This window comes from Astatotilapia calliptera, chromosome 3 (assembly GCF_964374335.1).
Source record: "Astatotilapia calliptera chromosome 3, fAstCal68.1, whole genome shotgun sequence".
Taxonomy (NCBI): domain Eukaryota; kingdom Metazoa; phylum Chordata; class Actinopteri; order Cichliformes; family Cichlidae; genus Astatotilapia; species Astatotilapia calliptera.
The window spans coordinates 31,843,988-31,864,794 of record NC_137424.1 but is presented as its reverse complement, the minus strand read 5'-3'; the positions used below and the strand labels follow the sequence as shown (position 1 = coordinate 31,864,794).

At 42.1% G+C, this 20,807-nt stretch overlaps 1 protein-coding gene across 3 annotated transcripts; it reads right to left on the bottom strand.

Moving 5' to 3' along the window:
• Positions 1 to 1,251: 1,251 nt before the first annotated feature.
• Positions 1,252 to 9,939, bottom strand: LOC145419396 (neuroligin-2-like). 3 transcript variants are annotated; one of them, XM_080299843.1, is made up of 6 exons: positions 9,651 to 9,939; positions 9,360 to 9,494; positions 8,926 to 9,217; positions 6,610 to 6,763; positions 5,451 to 5,817; positions 1,252 to 5,148 (listed from the first exon to the last, which is right to left on the bottom strand). In XM_080299843.1, the coding sequence occupies exons 5-6, from the start codon at positions 5,783 to 5,785 to the stop codon at positions 4,767 to 4,769; spliced, it is 717 nt and encodes a 238-aa protein (XP_080155969.1). In that variant the 5' UTR covers positions 5,786 to 5,817; positions 6,610 to 6,763; positions 8,926 to 9,217; positions 9,360 to 9,494; positions 9,651 to 9,939; the 3' UTR covers positions 1,252 to 4,766. The 3 variants fall into 3 exon arrangements, with proteins under 3 accessions (XP_080155969.1, XP_080155970.1, XP_080155971.1); XM_080299844.1 differs by having other exon boundaries at positions 9,724 to 9,928; XM_080299845.1 differs by lacking the exon at positions 9,360 to 9,494 and having other exon boundaries at positions 9,724 to 9,928.
• Between the last annotated feature and the right edge of the window lie 10,868 nt (positions 9,940 to 20,807).

The window sequence follows — 20,807 nt, the reverse complement described above, 5'->3', positions numbered from 1 at the left end:
AGCTGCAAAAAACTTTGTTTGCCAAACTGAGTTACTTTTTTGAAGAAGTAACTATATAATTAATTGCTCAGCATTGGTCATTATTTACTATATTTTGTAGACAGAGAGTTACAGGACTCTCTCCCAGACCACAGACTCATGATACAAGTCAGAGCTGTATAAAAGAAAAAAGAAAGTTGTGTTTTCGAAATTGGAGTTCAAGTTATTTTTACTTCCAATAGTGTTAACATACTGCACAGGTCATGAACAAGATTTTTTTTTACATTTTCATGGTAAATGGGCTAAAGCAGTTAATTAAAAGTAGTCTAACATAAATGTAAACGCTGTAATTTGATTCTTTTAATAAACCATGTAACTTGGATGGATTCGATGCCGGCGTGACCACAGTGCACACGTCTGATGTCGCTCAGTGGTCCAAGGGATCGCTCAGGGAGTTTGTGTGTTCGCTCAGACACGTGAAAAATTAGAGGGAACATTGGGCCTATGACATTCAGTACCCAGTTATTAAAATGTTAAGTGTAAATCATCCCCAGCCCACAATAGCAGCTGAATTTACTACGATTTCAGATCTTTTTACATGTCAATAAGAAACCACCGATGTGTAAAACAGGCTGACAACAGAATGACGTAAACCACACTGCTGCAACTGTGCAGCTCTCAGGTTTGATCTATTGTTTCTCTCTGTTTTTATGACATTTTTCACTGTGGATTACAACAACATCAACATTAGAAAATGAAATACATTTATAGTAGGTGATCATTAATCAGTATTATTGGCACTATTAAAGGGCTCCAAAAATCAAACTTTGCTTAGGGCACCACGGAGGGCCAACCCTTTTTACACTTCAACAATTGTACACAAAATACAATCATCCATCCTTCTATCTATTTATGTTCTTCCGCTTATATAATTCAGCATCACAGGGAAGCTGGATCCCAGTTGTTTTTCACAGAGGGCCAAGCAGTGGAGGGAGCTGCCGACCTCCCAGCAATACATGTAAAAGCTTTATTTTACACTGACTCTGGTCATCTTTATCTATCATAAAAATGTTCTTCATGATCTGAAACACGTAAGTGTGGCAAATATGCAAACAGCTAAGAAATCAGGATGGGCTAAATCGTTTCTTACTGCACTTCTGTTAATTCAATTCAATTTTGAATTTTTTAGTTTTTTTTGGTCTTCTTTCTAAATGAAGAAATCCCGAAGGTGTTTTCTCTTTAGGCGACTGAATAAAAACACAAAGTCAGCAGTCTGGCTATGAATGTCTTTAATGTTTCCCAGATCAGAATCACAGCATACAGTGTATAATAACTTCTAAAGTAAACAGAAATATCATCACCTCATTTATTTATATAATTTTACTTTACTTTTTTTAATAATCATCTTTTTTTATTCCATTATTTAACATTTTTCTTCATCTCAAGTCTCGAGTTTCTGAGTTCAACAAAGAAAGTAGAAAGAAGACAACAGGTGCAGATTTGCAATGGACACCAAGCTGAGGGTTTCTCTGTGGGTGTCACTGTCTCTGTGCACGTTTGACACTGTGGACGTGACACAGGATCATCCAATCATGAAGTTTTGCTTTGCTGACAGTTTCTAAGTGTTGGAATAAAATAAATCCAGCAGTTATACCACAGAAAGGACAAAGTGTGGCTCTAACAGCTGTTGAACACACACAGACTGTGATGTTCTCCACACGTCACCCATCGCTCTGCACTTTTCCAGCATCCAACTGTTTTTCTGCTACATAACATCACTGCAGGAGAAAAACAACGGACAGACAGACAGACAGCACAGTGTGACACGAGCAGGTCAGACCACCTGTGTGATCTCATGAGTCTGTGAGGATATGAGGCATCTTATGGTATCAAAGCCCTGGAGTCTGTCAAACATGGCTACATGTAAACACTGCTACATGTTAGGTGAGCTAACATTTAACTGACTGCACTTTTTTCAGTCTCAGTTTAGGTCATTTATGTCCTTACTGCGAATCACTGAAAGGCAAAGCTGGCTTTTATCGCTCTGATGTTACGCACATCATGCAGCACAGATTCATCTCTGATCACAAGACTCATATTTCAAAATAAAAGCGAGCTAAGGCTTGAAAAGAGGACGACGATTTTATGACAATCGCAGAGAAAAGAGCAACGAAAGGATTTAAAACTTGATGAAAATGTTTTTTCTCACTGAAAACTAGCAAATCCTAATAAACAGCATGACTGGCCCTCTGCTGTGAGGGGGCTTCAGTGGAGATGACTTCTGCTACAGCGACCTTCCTGCTACAGGATGGTCACATGATAACGATCAACGTTATGACAAAAATAAAATAAATGTTGAAGAAACAAAGACAAAACTGATCGGTGGTAAGGATGAACTCATTTGAAACCTCAAGCTAACGGCCATTTTTTTCTTCTCATTACAAACTGCACCTGTTGTCTTTTGTCATCACAAAATAAGCATATCATTCATTCACTCCAAAAAACAAACAAACAAAACATAAAATAAACAAGAAACTTAATATTTACAAATATTTTGTCTGTTTTTCTTCTTACACTCAAAAATGTACAGTTCTGATCTTCCAGATGTTTCGTCTCCATCCGTCTCCCAGTTTGGTATTTTCTTCTCTGTCCAGTGACCTCAGAGTGAGCGCTGAATGTGCCACAATGGCGCCCTCTAGTGTTAGCTTATAAAACAGACAAGGAGAAAGAACAGAGCCGAATGAAAGGACTCGTTTGTGTTCTCTCCTCTGCTGTAGCTGTGTGGTGCTGAGGTTAACTACACAACCCCTCGCCGCCTCCTTATACACAGGAGTGAGTACAAAAGGGTTCGTACGGACGCATCAGCCGGCCGTCCTTCTGCTCGACACTGTTAGCTGAAAGATGATCGGATCATCCTCTGTCCTGTATTTAAGGCTGAGAGTCTTTGTCCAGTCTCTTTTCCACAGCTACTGTCCACAGCACTGATCCACCTGCAGCACAGCCCCAGTCAGTTGTTTTATGATTTACATTGTGCACGTTTCCCTTCCAGTGAGCTTACAAAACCTCTGACAGGAGAAGTCAGGCATGTGTTTCCCCCACCTCCCCTTTTAGGCAGTAATAAAATAGAAAACAAACAATCAAACAGGCTAAAGCTAGAGCACAAGCAAAGACAGCACCGGTGACTAAGTTCTCCCATACTGGACGTACGCTACCACGTGGGCTCAAACAGCAGCACATCAGCTCAGTTTACATACTGTTGACATCTTCATCAGAGGATCAGCAGGGAGCGCTGCTGAGCTGCAGTCGTCTCCACCAGAGTGACGGAGCAGGAATCACAAACAGCACAAACCCACCGTGTTGTTTCCACCCTGTTCAGGAGATCTGAGCCCCCATCCCTTTTTGTCATGTTGCAGCTCTGCACTGCAGGCCCTGAACGCCTCCCGGTTACCCTCAGTGTGCTTAGAGTTTAATTTACAACCGACGAGCTCACAGATCATCTGCAGGCAGGTGAACGAACCCTTAATGTGAGGATAATAGCAGAGCTGACCTGAGGTCAGAAATAGTCAGGAACGGTGTCGACACAGTGAAGTCAGGTGTTTGGGAATTTGTCTGATTATCAGATTGGGGGGGTCGGTGTTAAATAACAAAGGTGGTGTAGGATGGAGAGAGGAGGAGGGAGGGAGCAGTGATGATATGGAGGAAGGTGATTGGTTAAGCAGCAGGAAGGAGCTCATGCTGGAGTCTGAGTTTTTACTGTTGGCCTTTTTCTGCTTTTTGTTTATTGTTGTCTGACGCGGGCCCGCCTACGCTTGAGTGATGCAGATGTGATATCACACTCACACAGCGACTGCCATTCACACACACACACACACACACACACACACACACACACACACACACACACACACACACACACACACACACACGACATAAGGGGGTCAGACAGGAGCAGCATCAGTCTCTGCTCTGTTTTGTTAATAACGTAGAAAAATAATTTTGTACAATCAAGCTACATCGACGGACGCTTTACCTCACGTACCCTAAAATGAAAAAGTAGTGACAGTAAGATGAAGGCTGCACATGACACCATGACTGAGTTCACAGCTGTTGCTTTGATTCTAACGTTTAAGACTTTTGGCATCGACTCCGTTTTAATAAATGAGTGCTGGGAGGCGTCGTTTGACTTCAGGAGCTCCTGCGATGCTCTTACTCTGCGGGAGAAAACCAAAAACCAAAAGTAGCAAACATGGAGCGATATGACTCGTTTAGTCTTGGGAAATGTGCATCGACAGGTACAGTGTCCTTTTCCCCGCGTCTTTAAAAATAATTCATGCATAGATCCCCCACTGAGAAAACCCTTTTATATACTTTCTCCTTTGTACACATTTTATATAGAACTATATATAATATCATTTCTCTATATCTATATTTTCAGAAAAATTATTTCCACACAATAAAAAACAACAATTAAACAAATGCTTCAAACAAAACAACAAAAAAAGAGAAGATGAAAGAAAGAAAAACACGACTGAGGCCAGTTTGGCACTTTGTCACGAGAACATGACAGAACTCTGTTAGTTGACGGTAAATAGCGATACTTTATTTTTCTTTCGTTTTTCTGCTCCCTCGATGAGAAATGAAACACAGCAGTACTTACTTGGCACCTAAAAATGCTGGTAGAATGAAAGATATCAGTGTTTTCATAGTTATATGTTTAGTGTACGCCTCCCCCCTCCAAACTGCTCAGCAGATCGGGAATTTTTAGAGAAGAACAGGAGGGAGGCGTGTCAAATGAGAGTAGAGTAGTCGCGGGTGTCTCCGGGAAAGAGGTCCTGGGGCGGGCGCTCTGAGCCCTCGGGCTCGGGATCTGACGGGAAGGTAGGGTAAGGATGACGAGTGGTTCGAGGCCTCGTGGTGCCGGGATCACGGCCTGCAGGGGAGCGCGTAGTGGTGGGAAAGAGCACGTCGTGCAGGCTGTGAAGATGAGGGACTAATTCCAGCCAAAAGGCCACTTTGTTAGCTCTGTAGTTGTCTCTGACACGAGGTTTCAAACCGATGTGAAGGTACTGCTTGTCCTTCGAGTTGAACTTGGTCCAGATGACCTCCTCGAAGCGGTTGGGCTTGGTATGAATGAACTTGGTGTCCTGAGGGACGGGCAGGTTGGGGTCCCTGGTGGAGCATAAAGGTTAAACGTTTCAGTTCAAAGTTATATTCAGTCTCCATTATAAGTAACATGTGGCATCAATACACTGAATACAGACAGGAGGCCCATTCTCTGTGCAGCCTTTAAACTATCTAAGACCAACCGGCTGCTCTGGGATCTGGATGCTTTTGGTGAACCAGTATGTTCAATTCTTCAAAGCCACACGAGAATTAAACTAGCAACCCAGATTCAAGTATTCAAGATGACTAGAAGGCTGTCAGAGAACATACAGTAACGTGTACAGTTTACACTACGACATGAGGCCTACCCAGTCTTTGCGAAGTTAGTCCAGTAAGTCATGACCACAGCGCTCAGCATCACATCGTTCTTGGAGAAGTTGCACGGGAACAGGTCTGTGGCACCGATCATCGGTACGCCGAACACGTAAGGTATCTCGTCTCCGTGCGCGGCGTCGGCCCACTCAGGCCGCGTCTCCGTCTGGCAGTGGTGGTAGAACGTGTAAAAGTAAACTGGGGACTGAAACTCAGCATGGAGTTTGGCAGTGGCCACAGCTGGTGCCACCCACTGGTGGTCCGTAAACAGGGCCAACAGAGTCTTCCGCCGCATGTCTCCGTTGTCCCTGTCCGCCCAGTCTGTGTACATGAACTTAATGGTCTCCCTCAGGATGTCTTTGCCTGGTGAAGAAGCACAGGAGGAGACAAAAGGAGGGGGAAGAAAGATAAAAGTGAAAAACTGCTAAGAGTAAAGTAACAGCAGTGCAAGACATTTTTTAAGAGATCGGTCTGATCAAAAGATATGAAACCAAAGCAAATGTTGGTGAGATGAACCAAGAGCCAGGAAGCGAGTGAAAAATCTAGAGAGGAAAAAAAAGTCTTTCAGATAACAGAACGAGTGACAGGCAGCAGAGAGGAAGCATGGCTGCATTATCCAAACATGTCTGTACTGTGACTGTGGTCCGGCTGTGAGGGGTTCGCAGGCCGATCTGTCAGAAACAGCGACGCTGAGACTGGGAGCCGACTACCTGGGGGATGATAGCATTACTGCCCACAGAGCCTCAAAGGTTAAGGCGCAGACACGCCGTGATGTGGATGAGTGGCTCTCTTTAGCACGCTTGTCTTGTTTGATGCACTTCACTGGGCTCACATGTTACTGATTCCATTCTTTACTCGCATGTTTTAAACGCTTAAAGCACTTTCACAGGTTTTTATATTCTTTTGAAAATTCATGTGAACTCAAGCTGTCAGAACTGTAATGTAAGCTTTGATAATTGTCCACATTTGTCATTTTGATGATTATCCGTTTATTTTAATCCATTTATTACAGTAAACAGAAAAAAACTAACAGATCAACAAACGCGGCTCCTAATAAGACAAAACCTGATGATGCTGCAAAATGGAGTTAAGTGAGAGGAGGCTGTAAAATGGAATAACTGAAAAAGTGGCAGTGTACAGAGGTGGCGTCCTCACCCTCTGGGTATCCGTAGAGGTTGTCAACAAAGTTGGAGATGGTGTAGTCGAACGCCGCAGCTGAGATGCCGTCGTTGTCCTCACTGTCGTCCACAAACTTCAGCCCCTCTCCCTGGTTCACTCCTATCAGGATGTCATAGTTGAGGAACTCCCCCTGGTGGAGAAAATAAGGAAGAACATGCTGAGTGCTGGAACAGAGCCTGTGTGCATCACAAGTCTACAACAGGAAGTGCAGCTGAAACACAGCTTTGTGAATTGGCAGCATTTCATTTCCCAGTAAACAAAATAAAGATTAGCTGTTGCCATGAAAGTCCTGCTATAAACTGTAAATACTGCAATATATGCAGGGTTCATACACATTTTTCAGGGTCAAATTCAAACACTTTTTAAGCACATTCAAGGTCGATTTTCAAGCTTTTCCAGCACATTACCAAAAACAGATGAAAGCATGTTTCACTTTCACTAACAGAGGCGAGGCTGCCGGATACTGATGCCACCAGCTCTCTGACCACCACCAGTAGGCAACGGGTGAAGTGTCTTACCCAAGGACACAACGACCAAGACTGTCCAAGCCGGGGCTCAAACCAGGAACCTTCCGATTACAAGGCAAACTCCTAACTCTTGAGCCACGATCGCCCAGTGGGGACATTTCATTTTCCAGCAGGAAGCTTTTTGTTAAACCCTTTAGATCAGGGGTCGGCAACCGCACGCGGCTCTTTAGTCCTTATGGTGCGGCTCTGCGTGGTTTATGAAAATAAATTTTTTTTACTTGTAGTTCTAAATTGGAAGATTATTGTGATTTTGCAATATACAAATATACAAATAAAACACTGAAATTTTAAGTTAAGTTTGAAAACAGTTTAAAAAAAAATAGGGCTTTGGAGTTGACGTCACGCCGCAGTGCATTGTGGGATCGCGGCGCCATGTCAGTAGGCCAGAAAGCAAAACAAGCACACAGTGTTGGAGTGTTGGATTCGGGACTGCCAGAACCATGCTCAAAATCAGCGCAAAAGACAAAGGGCTGTATCGCGACCGATTGTGCAAGACGCCAAGAGACGGTACTTTGAAAAAATTGTTACGGGCGCCAACCACTGTGACCTCGTTGTGTGGACACAGAGAGACCTTGCTGTGATTCGCGTCTTCCCTGCTGTGGATTTCTGGAAACCGCGCTTAAAGCAAGCACAAGACTTCTTTCGTAAACTGTGCCTTCCTGAACTTGTTGGGAAATACTTCTCGAAACAACGTGCTGCTCTAAATAGCCTGTAATGTTTCATGTTGTGGTTAAAGATTGATGACAGCTGTGTGGTGCGATGTAAATAGTTTGCATTTCATTTTTATGTGATTGCTGTGTACATGTGAATAGATCTATAATAAAGAAAAACAAACAAATATACTATTCTTTTTTGTTTTATTAAAACAACTTCACACAAAGTACAACTATTTACAATGTACTGTACATCCAAAAAAACAGCTTTAAGAATACTCAACAGGAGCAAGTGTCATTTGGCCCTGGTTTGACAACAACACTGGGGCACATATTAACAAAAACACAGCAAACCTTAACGATCTTATCAATCGTCACATGATAAGAGTAATCGGATTGGCATTGTAGTGTGTAACATTTTGAACTTGTTGCGCAAACTACCTGTTACTCGCTCAACGTGAATTCTCAGGTGGGCACGTCGTAGCCTTTTGTGAAAGCTGGAATCTTGACCTGCGCACACATCATTCCTGCAGCATCTCTGATGTCAAAGCCTCTGTCAGCCAATACTACGTCCCCTGGTAACAGCTTTTGAAGAATGCCACATCTCTCTGTGATGTGTTTATCTGATGCACGACCCCCCCATCCCCTGGAAATGAAAGAAATAGCTCCATGGGGTGTAATCCCGATGAGGTATTTTATGGTGTGTGTACCCTTGTAATGAGAGTATGTTTGTGCGCGTGCCTTTAAATTAGATGGTCTTTCTGTTCGAATCTCAAAACAGTCAACAATGATGGCTACTCGTTTTCCAAAAGTTTCAGTAAACTGTGGAGGCATTGTCGCCTGCAGACAGTGCCTCTCAAGCCAGTGCACCAGTGCTCCTAAGCGGGCATACAAAACATCAATGGTATCGGTGAAGACAGAAGACAGTGTTTTGTGGGACACATCGAATAGATGAAAAGATGCTGGACTGGAAGATCAAGTCTCAGACGCATTAGTGTGAGTAAGAGCATTTGGAAACCTGTCAGTTTCTTTGATATTGGCAGGAAATCTTTGACAGTGTTGAAGAGGGACATTAAGACAGCATAACAATGTAGTCCAGTGTAATATCTTACTTTTTCGGTATCGTCCTTTAAGAAAGTTTCATTCAGCTCTGTCTTTTGCAACTGTGCTCGAAGCAGTCTGTTCTCCTCCAACAGCCGGTTTATTTCTGCTCTGCCCTGTTGACTGCACACACAATCCTTCGTCTGCCCTTCAGCTTCCGTGACGCTGTCACTCCATCACCACTGTCCACATTTGCAGCTGGTACGTCAACCTCCACTTGTCCAACACAATTGCTGTCCACTGCCTCCATGACATGTTTATTTTGTTGTTGTTCTTCTGTCAGACCTTCATCGATCATCAAGCCTGTAAGATAAAAATAGTACATAGACAAAAGGTTAATGTACACCAATATTCCAATGACATGTGTGTGATTCATCTTTAAGTTATGTGTGGATTAGTGTACCATAAGAGCAATTTAGTATGTTTTTGGAGGGGGGGTGTTTACCTGCAATGGGTGCTCTTTTTCGCTTCCGTTGCATACGCCTTGCGTGCCGGTCCGAGTCTGACACAGGTTTGTCGTCGTGCCCCAGTGTTGGTGCCCAGTCTGGATTTGTTACATCCATTTCATATGCTGGTTTGCCTGAAATAATGCCAAATCAAAAGCTACTCAGTCGACATGACGTGGTTGTGCAGCATCACACGTTAGCATGTTTTATCTCATTATCTATGACCGCAGCGCATTGAGAAAAAACACTAAAAGCCTTTTAATAGTGATATGAATTAATTTAGAACTCACCGGAGAGAAAATGCCGCGAGCAAACCAACAAAAAGCTGGAGATTGCACGGAACTCGATATCCGCTCGTCTCACCGCTGCAATCCATGCCTGGCGTCTTTGTTTGGTGATATCGGATACATGGGATCCCTCACGTCGCCGCCAGGATGGAAAACGATGAAAAGAGCCCATTATCCAGTTTCTTGCCTTCACGATCGTGAGATCTAACGTTGCAACCGACTACACAACACGTACGAACCATAGCTGAAGCTGTCATGGCGGCGGGGGGCGTGGCCCGCCTCCTGTGACATCACGCTCCAAAGCGACAATCTCATTGGCTTAGGGAGTGATGATGTCATAGATCTTAAGAATCCTTTGATGTTTTTCTATAAATAGGGGTGAGCAACAGCAAGTTTCAGTTCGTTTCAGCAGCAGCATCAGAAACCATCCACGAGCTGAGAAATCATCCTGGAGAAGAAAAGCGCTCCTGGAAAAGTAAGGTAAAGAAGAAATGGTTCCACTTGTTCCAGAGGAGAGACGCTACGGCTTCCTCACCTGATGTAGCCTCGTCTTGCTCCACCTCTGTTAACCCCACCAACCAGTCCCGGCAGTTGACTGTCCCCTCCTGAGCCTGGTTCTGCCGGAGGTTTGTCCTCGTTTACAGGCAGTTTTTCCTCCCCACTGTCACCAAGTGGAGAGGAAACCAGTCCAACGCTGGTCTCTCAATCTCCCGTTGGAGAGCCAAAGATGCATGCTGACGTGAGGAGTCCTGCGTAAAACGACGAATTTTGCCCATTTTACATTTAAACTCCACCAAAGATGTTTTAAATGGATGAGGAATCATCCACTTAAAACATCTTTGCGAGTCATTTTTTTGTGATCGTCTAACCAAGCCTGCTGACGTGAGGAGTCCTGCGTAAAACGAGGAATTTTGCGCATTTTACATTTAAACGCAACCAAAGATGTTTTAAATGGATGATTCCTCATCCATTTAAAACATCTTTGCGAGTCATTTTTTTGTGATTGTCTAACCAAGCATGCTGACGTGAGGAGTCCTGCGTAAAACGAGGAATTTTGCGCATTTTACATTTAAACGCAACCAAAGATGTTTTAAATGGATGAGGAATCATCCATTTAAAACATCTTTGCGAGTCATTTTTTTGTGATCGTCTAACCATGCATGCTGACGTGAGGAGTCCTGCGTAAAACGAGGAATTTTGCGCATTTTACATTTAAACGCAACCAAAGATGTTTTAAATGGATGAGGAATCATCCATTTAAAACATCTTTGCGAGTCATTTTTTTGTGATCGTCTAACCATGCATGCTGACGTGAGGAGTCACGATAGCGAGGAACTTTGCGCATTTTACATTTAAACGCAACCAAAGATGTTTTAAATGGATGAGGAATCATCAATTTAAAACATCTTTGCGAGTCATTTTTTTGTGATCGTCTAACCAAGCATGCTTGAGGAGTCACGATCGTGAAGAATTTTGCGCATTTTACATTTAAACGCAACCAAAGATGTTTTAAATGGATGAGGAATCATCCATTTAAAACATCTTTGCGAGTCATTTTTTTGTGATCGTCTAACCAAGCCTGCTGACGTGAGGAGTCACAATCGTGAGGAATTTTGCGCATTTTACATTTAAACGCAACCAAAGATGTTTTAAATGGATGAGGAATCATCCATTTAAAACATCTTTGCGAGTCATTTTTTTGTGATCGTCTAACCAAGCATGCTTGAGGAGTCACGATCGTGAAGAATTTTGCGCATTTTACATTTAAACGCAACCAAAGATGTTTTAAATGGATGAGGAATCATCCATTTAAAACATATTTGCGAGTCATTTTTTTGTGATCGTCTAACCAAGCCTGCTGACGTGAGGAGTCACGATCGCGAGGAATTTTGCGCATTTTACATTTAAACGCAACCAAAGATGTTTTAAATGGATGAGGAATCATCCACTTAAAACATCTTTGCGAGTCATTTTTTTGTGATCGTCTAACCAAGCCTGCTGACGTGAGGAGTCACGATCGCGAGGAATTTTGCTCATTTTACATTTAAACGCAACCAAAGATGTTTTAAATGGATGAGGAATCATCCACTTAAAACATCTTTGCGAGTCGTTTTTTTGTGATCGTCTAACCAAGCCTGCTGACGTGAGGAGTCACGATTGCGAGGAATTTTGCTCATTTTACATTTAAACGCAACCAAAGATGTTTTAAATGGATGAGGAATCATCCATTTAAACATATTTGCGAGTCATTTTTTTGTGATCGTCTAACCAAGCCTGCTGACGTGAGGAGTCACGATCGCGAGGAATTTTGTGCATTTTACATTTAAACGCAACCAAAGATGTTTTAAATGGATGATTCCTCATCCATTTAAAACATCTTTGCGAGTCATTTTTTTGTGATCGTCTAACCAAGCCTGCTGACGTGAGGAGTCACGATCGTGAGGAATTTTGCGCATTTTACATTTAAACCCAACCAAAGATGTTTTAAATGGATGAGGAATCATCCACTTAAAACATCTTTGCGAGTCATTTTTTTGTGATCGTCTAACCAAGCCTGCTGACGTGAGGAGTCACGATCGCGAGGAATTTTGCGCATTTTACATTTAAACTCCACCAAAGATGTTTTAAATGGATGATTCCTCATCCATTTAAAACATCTTTGCGAGTCATTTTTTTGTGATTGTCTAACCAAGCATGCTGACGTGAGGAGTCCTGCGTAAAACGAGGAATTTTGCGCATTTTACATTTAAACGCCACCAAAGATGTTTTAAATGGATGAGGAATCATCCATGTAAAACATCTTTGCGAGTCATTTTTTTGTGATCGTCTAACCAAGCATACTGACGTGAGGAGTCACGATCGCGAGGAATTTTGCGCATTTTACATTTAAACGCAACCAAAGATGTTTTAAATGGATGATTCCTCATCCATTTAAAACATCTTTGCGAGTGATTTTTTTGTGATCGTCTAACCATGCATGCTGACGTGAGGAGTCACGATCGCGAGGAACTTTGCGCATTTTACATTTAAACGCAACCAAAGATGTTTTAAATGGATGAGGAATCATCCATTTAAACATATTTGCGAGTCATTTTTTTGTGATCGTCTAACCAAGCCTGCTGACGTGAGGAGTCACGATCGCGAGGAATTTTGCACATTTTACATTTAAACTCCACCAAAGATGTTTTAAATGGATGAGGAATCATCCATTTAAAACATCTTTGCGAGTCATTTTTTTGTGATCGTCTAACCAAGCCTGCTGACATGAGGAGTCACGATCGTGAGGAATTTTGCGCATTTTACATTTAAACGCAACCAAAGATGTTTTAAATGGATGAGGAATCATCCATTTAAAACATCTTTGCGAGTCATTTTTTTGTGATCGTCTAACCAAGCCTGCTGACGTGAGGAGTCACGATCGCGACGAATTTTGCGCATTTTACATTTAAACGCAACCAAAGATGTTTTAAATGGATGAGGAATCATCAATTTAAAACATCTTTGCGAGTCATTTTTTTGTGATCGTCTAACTAAGCATGCTGACGTGAGGAGTCACGATCGCGAGGAATTTTGTGCATTTTACATTTAAACGCCACCAAAGATGTTTTAAATGGATGAGGAATCATCCATTTAAAACATCTTTGCGAGTCATTTTTTTGTGATCGTCTAACCAAGCCTGCTGACGTGAGGAGTCACGATCGCGAGGAATTTTGCGCATTTTACATTTAAACCCAACCAAAGATGTTTTAAATGGATGAGGAATCATCCACTTAAAACATCTTTGCGAGTCATTTTTTGTGATCGTCTAACCAAGCATGCTGACGTGAGGAGTCACGATCGCGAGGAATTTTGCGCATTTTACATTTAAACCCAACCAAAGATGTTTTAAATGGATGAGGAATCATCCACTTAAAACATCTTTGCGAGTCATTTTTTGTGATCGTCTAACCAAGCATGCTGACGTGAGGAGTCACGATCGCGAGGAATTTTGCGCATTTTACATTTAAACGCAACCAAAGATGTTTTAAATGGATGAGGAATCATCCATTTAAAACATCTTTGCGAGTCATTTTTTTGTGATCGTCTAACCAAGCCTGCTGATGTGAGGAGTCACGATCGCGACGAATTTTGCGCATTTTACATTTAAACGCAACCAAAGATGTTTTAAATGGATGAGGAATCATCCAGGTAAAACATCTTTGCGAGTCATTTTTTTGTGATCGTCTAACCAAGCATGCTGACGTGAGGAGTCACGATCGCGAGGAATTTTGCGCATTTTACATTTAAACCCAACCAAAGATGTTTTAAATGGATGAGGAATCATCCACTTAAAACATCTTTGCGAGTCATTTTTTTGTGATCGTCTAACCAAGCCTGCTGACGTGAGGAGTCACGATCGCGAGGAATTTTGCGCATTTTACATTTAAACGCAACCAAAGATGTTTTAAATGGATGATTCCTCATCCATTTAAAACATCTTTGCGAGTCATTTTTTTTGTGATCGTCTAACCAAGCCTGCTGACATGAGGAGTCACGATCGTGAGGAATTTTGCACATTTTACATTTAAACTCCACCAAAGATGTTTTAAATGGATGAGGAATCATCCATTTAAAACATATTTGCAAGTCGTTTTAATGTTGTTGGGTAACCAAGCATGCTGACGTGAGGAGTCACGATCGCTAGGAATTTTGCGCATTTTACATTTAAATGCAACTAAAGATGTTTTAAATGGATGAGGAATCATCCATTTAAAACATATTTGCAAGTCGTTTTAATGTTGTCGGGTAACCAAGCATGCTGACGTGAGGAGTCACGATCACGATGAATTTTGCCCATTTTACATTTAAATGCAACCAAAGATGTTTTAAAACGATGAGGAATCATCCATTTAAAACCCCCAACCAGTCCCGGCAGTTGACTGTCCCTCCTGAGCCTGGTTCTGCCGGAGGTTTCTGCCCGTTTAAAGGCAGTTTTTCCTCCCCACTGTCGCCAAGTGCTTGCTCAGAGGGGATTGTTGGGGTTTTCTCTCCTCTGCCTTTTTTCTTCATTTATTTGTTTGTTTAACTTTTTTCACCTTATCTAAATAATAAACCAATTAAATTTATCCTTTGAGTATTTTTCATCTCATCTTTACAGAATCTTTCCAAAACATTTTCAAACATTCAGATCTGTCTTTTATTTTCTTCTTGAAACCTCATAAATGGTGAACTAAAGACCCAGAATATGGTTTGAAACATAGTTTCAGCTGAAACTGGCATAACATTGTGTGTGTGTGTGTGTGTGTGTGTGTGTGTGTGTGTGTGTGTGTGTGTGTGTGTGTGTGTGTGTGTGTGTGTCACTAGTTTGGTCATCATGTTTAGACTCATTCACTCCAACGTTATTTAGGCCAAATCTTTAAAACTGTATGATTGCATACACATTTTCAATTCACTTCAATCGCACAAATAATTATTTGCAGTATCTTATTTATTATGAAAATGTCATGCCTGATCATTTGTGCCTACACCACCAAAAATGGGGGCAAAAGGGAGGAGATCATGTTTAATCGGCTATAAGAAAAGGTCAGAAATATAAGTGCCGACATGAGCAGTGTCCACAGAAACCTCTGAATCTCAGCTCAAAGCTCAAATAAACCATTTCTACAACCAGCAAACAAAGCAAAGACACCAAACAGTTAAAAGAGCAGTGACATCACCACGAATCTGTGGTCAGGTAATATCCATGTTTTGATTGATGATTTTCTGGAGTTAAATGTGAACCGAAGCATATTTTGGGTTTTATATGCTATTAAATACTTTTAAATAAATTAGGTGTGGAAATAAAAAAATCAAAATTTCCTCTGTTTGAGTCACAGAAACTTTGACATAGTAACATTTGCAGTAAGTCCTAAATGTTCACCTTTAAAGTGTTTGTGCTAATAACACCATGTGCAGTAAGACAGGCATGGAGAACAGCACTGACTGGGAGAGGCTTTGAACAGCTGACACACTCAGTTCAGTTCAACATATCAGACTTTAAGAATGCACAAGCACCTAAAATCTATTCATTTAGTCTATCATCTGTGATATTATCATGTAAAATGATGATGTATCGTTCACCTCCATTGTTTAAACAAGTAGCCCTTAAGTATTTAATATTCATATGTTAAAACACTGAAATTTGTCTGTTGTCTCACTGGCTGATAGTGCCCCACAGGCCTCAGTGTGAGCTTGATGCCATTATAATGTTACAGTTGTTTAATGTGTAGGTGCTCATGATATAGACCACAGGGTCTGTGTAGATACAGGTGGGACACAACACAAAAACTTGTCACTAACATATGTTCCTCTCTCGTGATCAGTAACATCAGTTTTCACTGCAGTGATACAAACCATGAATTACACCCGTATAAAACCCTCCCAAATCAAAACAGCTCACTGATGCAGATCCTCTGCAGTGCCTCTCTTGGTTCTTTTAAAAATTCCTGCATGTGTGAGTTGCTGAAGCACACCCCGCCGTTCCCCCTTTTTGAAAACAAAGGAACGGTGGGACTGAGGCAATTTTACCTCAGGATGGCCAGTCACCGCATACCAGTGATTCAGCAAAACTCACCTGAGGAATCCAGCCTGACAACGCCAAATTGTTGAGGAAAATTTAACAATAACCTGCACCCAGTGAGCTTGATTTGAAGCGGGTTTAATAAACACATTACAATGTGGAGAGAGCTTCCCAGTGAAACACCAGGACCATCTCTGAATTGTGGCCACCGCCCTTACATCTTATATACAGACACACAGACAAAGAACATTCCACAAACTCTTACATGTTATTTTGAATCAGCAGTGATACATCCTACACTTCCTCTATTCAACTGTAACTACACAAAGCAGCCATGAATGTCCAGCACACACGTGTGTGCGTGTGTAGAGAGAGAGAGAGAGCTCACAAAATTAGGTGGTGTTCTTCATTGTAATAGGAAAGGTAACATGGGTCCCCACCGTTTCTCAAAGACTTGTTTCTGTAGTCTGAGTATGTAATTTGTTCCATCAGACAGACATGGATCCATAGATTATATCTGGTTTTAACCATCTGATAGTTATGCATTTTAGGGCTGCAGTGAGTCATATATTTAGCAAGTAAGTTTTGGCTTTGCAGTCAATATGTTCTGCAATCCTTCCCAACACTGCTGCTGTAGGACTTAGTGGAATATTTACCTTGGAAAATGTCTTTGAGAGCATCAAATATCTGCCTCCAGAATACACAGAGTTTAGGGCAGAGCCACAATATATGAGTGTGGTTGGCAGAGTGTGTCCCACAGTTCCTCCAGCATGAACTCAGATGTGTTGGACCCATCTTAGCAGTTATTTCTGGAGTTCTGTTGAATCTGGTACATTAATGCCCCCTTTATTTTGGGCAACTGCAGGATTTTGAGTCTAATTCTAGGCCGCTGTTTAGCCTACATGAAGTTAGAAATTCTTCAATACAGCTTGGACTCTCCACCATTTGACCCTTAGAACTGAAGAAGCTTCTCGGATGAGAGGTGAAACGTCTTCAAGTAACTCAAAGAAGTCCAGACGCTTTTCTTTGCAAGCTCCTTAGACTACAATGACCTGGATGACTGAGAACCTTCACAGACTTCTCCACACTTTAAATGCGCTCTAATGATGGGAACGTGTGGTAACATTCAGTCTTAACTGAAATAACATATTGCATCTATAAATGGGATTAAAATGTTTACCAAAGACTAACGTTTTTCATTCAGAACAAACAGCATATTTCAGGTTAGGGCTGCACAACTAGTTTGTCCAATATTAAAATGACAGTTGTTTGTCACAATTATTCACAGATTGTAGTGGCAAAATGTGTTTTGATTGCACTGTCATGTCAGAATACTGCTTTCACCTTTACTTTGTGCTACACTCATGTTAATTAATCTTCATAAATTAATGTTTGCAAACACAAAGTATAAAGTTTTCCACTCTGCTATTTGTACCTGCACAACAGATGTGAATAAAACTCAAACCTATACGAGCTCCTTCTCCGTTTCCCTGCAACATTTTGTATAGATCTAACTTTTTGCCACATAAAGAACCTTCTGATGTGTTTACAGAAAATGTATTTGATAGTAGCTTATTTTGTAACTTTTAGTGGGCCTATGCAATGTTCCCTCTAAGCTGCGCACTACTGGCACAGTCTCCGCGCACAGAAATTCTGCGTTGCGCACCAAAAAAAATCTAACCTGAATTGAAATTAAAATTAATACTTTAACAATTCTGTTTTGCAGTGTTAGTCAGTAAGTGACTGGCTGCTCCCATATGGGAACGATGCCACCTTATCCCATAGTCCAGCCAATAATGCGTATATGCGCAGCCAATCAACGTTGTTGACAGGCTATGACAGCGTCCTTATGTGCCAACGCCGGTGTGTTAGCTGTCAAAGCGGCGTGGCTGATGTGGAGTGAAGCCATGTTAATGACAACGTGTACAACCATTGGAGATGTGAGCAGGACAGACGGAACAATTGACGGAAAAATTGGGGACTTTACACCAGTTTTTAAATCGTGTTGATAGGCCACGTAAAACCAGAGTTGTGATAAAAAAAATGCAATGTTTGGTTTTCTTCCTGAATACTGGTTGTTTATATTTACTGCGGGAAGAAACGGTTAAATTGGCGTTTTATAAGAAAAAAGGCTCGAAAGCGCTCTCCACCTGTGAGCAAAAACAAACCCCACCCCCTCTGCCTTTCCTATTCGTCTAAAAAAGTACCATGTCGACCAATCAAAAAATGATATGGCAACGTGGCATCTAGTTGTTAAGAAACGGGGGAAGTTTTAGGAGTGACGGTGGTGTTTTGAGATGTGAGAGATTTGCGACGTTTAGCGCAAATCTTGTGTAGTTAGTGTGTAGTGTAGTCAATAGTTTTGTTGTGTGCGTCAGAACAATGAGGCGACTGCTGAATGTTACAGGTGTTACAGGAGCAGTGCTTTAAGTGGGCCGGTACGCGCCGGTACTCAGTACCGCCACTTCTAAATATAGCTCTTGAGAGTACCGCCACCTCTCCATGCGCCCAGAACGTGCTTTTAGCGTACCGGTACTCTCATTTGCACATCGTTTGGCTGCACTGCCGCTTTTCAGAGCGCCCTTCACAAGCACGCTTCCTAATTCGTCCCACCGAGAGCAGAGACTACATTACCCATACACCAATGTGTTTTACAAGTGAAAAGCGCATGCGTCGCTTTTGCCGTTGTCATGTCAACAACTCAAGGGTGTGTAAAACGCGCAAACAGCTGCTCGTTAAAATACAAAAACAATGAACACTTAATATGCTCTCCTGGCTTCAGACTCTGAGTAGTAAAAGAACAAGGTCAGAATCAGAGGACTCGCTGGCTGACCCCCCACCAAGCCAGAATGATATCGCTGCAGGTCAGACGCAAGCTAATGAAAGCTGCACTAGTGCCGCAGCCGCGGACGACGGCACTTTTGGCGACGACGAGGACGAGAATGACACCATTTCTACCGATGACAACAGCCGCGTTAGCGAGCATGAGTGGCCAGAATGTTGGTCCCAAGCACAAGTCCGGTATTTCTCCACAAATTACAAGTGGCTGATCAGCAGAAATCAAAAGTTGGGTTGTAGTGTGTGTAGTCAAGTTTGTGCTCGCGTGGACATGCAGCAAGGGCAGAGAGTGTCGCAGGAGTGGAGTGGGTGCTTAATCTCGTCTTTTGGAAGGGACAAGGCTGCACAACAAAACTCACTACGAAAGAAAATAAAAGAGCACAGAGACTCAATTTATCACAAGAAAGCAGTTGAAATAAAAGAGAAGGCAACACAAAATACAATGCAAAAACACATTGAAGATATGAGAAAGGCTGACTACGCTTCAACTTGCAATGTGTTTAGAACAGCTTATAAGATTGGCAAGCATGGGCGTCCCTTTACAGACATGCCAATAGATGTCCAGTTGCAAGTCTTAAATGGTGTCAAGATGGGCAGAGTTTTGCACTCTAATAACTCATGTGCAAATATACTGGATCACATTGCAGCTGAAATGAAAAAGAAGGTAGTCAATGACATAGTGATGAATGAAAGAAAATTGTGTGTGCTCATTGATGAATCCACTACAATAAGTGGAAAGTCTGTGCTTGTCGTGTGCCTGCGGTCAGCTATTTCCAGTGAAAATCCAGACACAATATTTTTTGAACTGATTGAGCTGCAGGGGACCACAGCAAAGGACATCACTGAAGCACTGTTAGGATGTCTTCACAATAATGGCTTTGACCCTCACTACCTACAGCAACATTTGTTGGCATTTGCTTGTGATGGAGCCTCAGTGATGCTTGGGAGGAAAGCAGGAGTTGCTGCGCAGCTTTGTTCCAAATTCCCTTACCTGTTTGTCTGGCATTGTTCCAATCACAGACTGGAACTGGCAGTTTGTGATGTTTTGAAGGAGGTAGGAGGAATCAACCACTTTAAAATATTCTTAGATCAGCTTTACTCCCTCTACCATGCATCACCAAAAAACCAAAGGGAGTTAACCGAGAGTGCTCACAATGTTGGACAACGTCTCCTTGTGATAGGCCGTGTTTTATCAGTGCGTTGGGTTGCTTCAAGTGAGAGAACAGTGAAAGCAGTATGGGAGAACTACCAAGCTCTGCAGGTACACTTTACAAGTGCTGCTGCTGATACCAGCAGGGACTCAAGAGAGAGAGCAAAATACAAAGGACTCAATGATGTTCTCACTACTGTTTCTTTTGTGGTCAATCTTGGCATCATGTATGACGCTTTCACAGAACTCAGTGACCTCTCAAGAATGCTCCAGAGATGGGACATGACTTTGGATCAAGCCGACAGGCAGCTGGACCGACAAATCCGGGTGTTTGAGTCAATGGTATCCACACCTGGTCCCACACAAACTGCCATTGAAGCTGAAAAGGAGAAAATCTTCAGAAATGTATGCCTGCATGAAAATCAGAGGGTTATAAAAATCAACCATGGCCAATTTTTCCGTAGCCTGGCTGAAAATGTTAAGTGCAGGATGACTCCAACAACTTCCTCGCATGTCAGTAAAACCTCATCTGAAAAGACAGATAGTCACCTCCTCTCAGACATCAAGGTCCTCCAGTCTGACTCCTGGCCTGCATCTCTAGATATTCAATATGGGGATGCAGCGGTCAGACGTT

Bases quoted from the DNA above. Each gene is read 5' to 3' on its own strand.
- LOC145419396 (XM_080299843.1), bottom strand. From the start codon at position 5,785: ATGTACACAGACTGGGCGGACAGGGACAACGGAGACATGCGGCGGAAG. The intron at 5,149-5,450 runs GTAGGCCTCATG...ATGCTCCACCAG, and splicing joins ACTAACTTCGCAAAGACTGG to GGACCCCAACCTGCCCGTCC.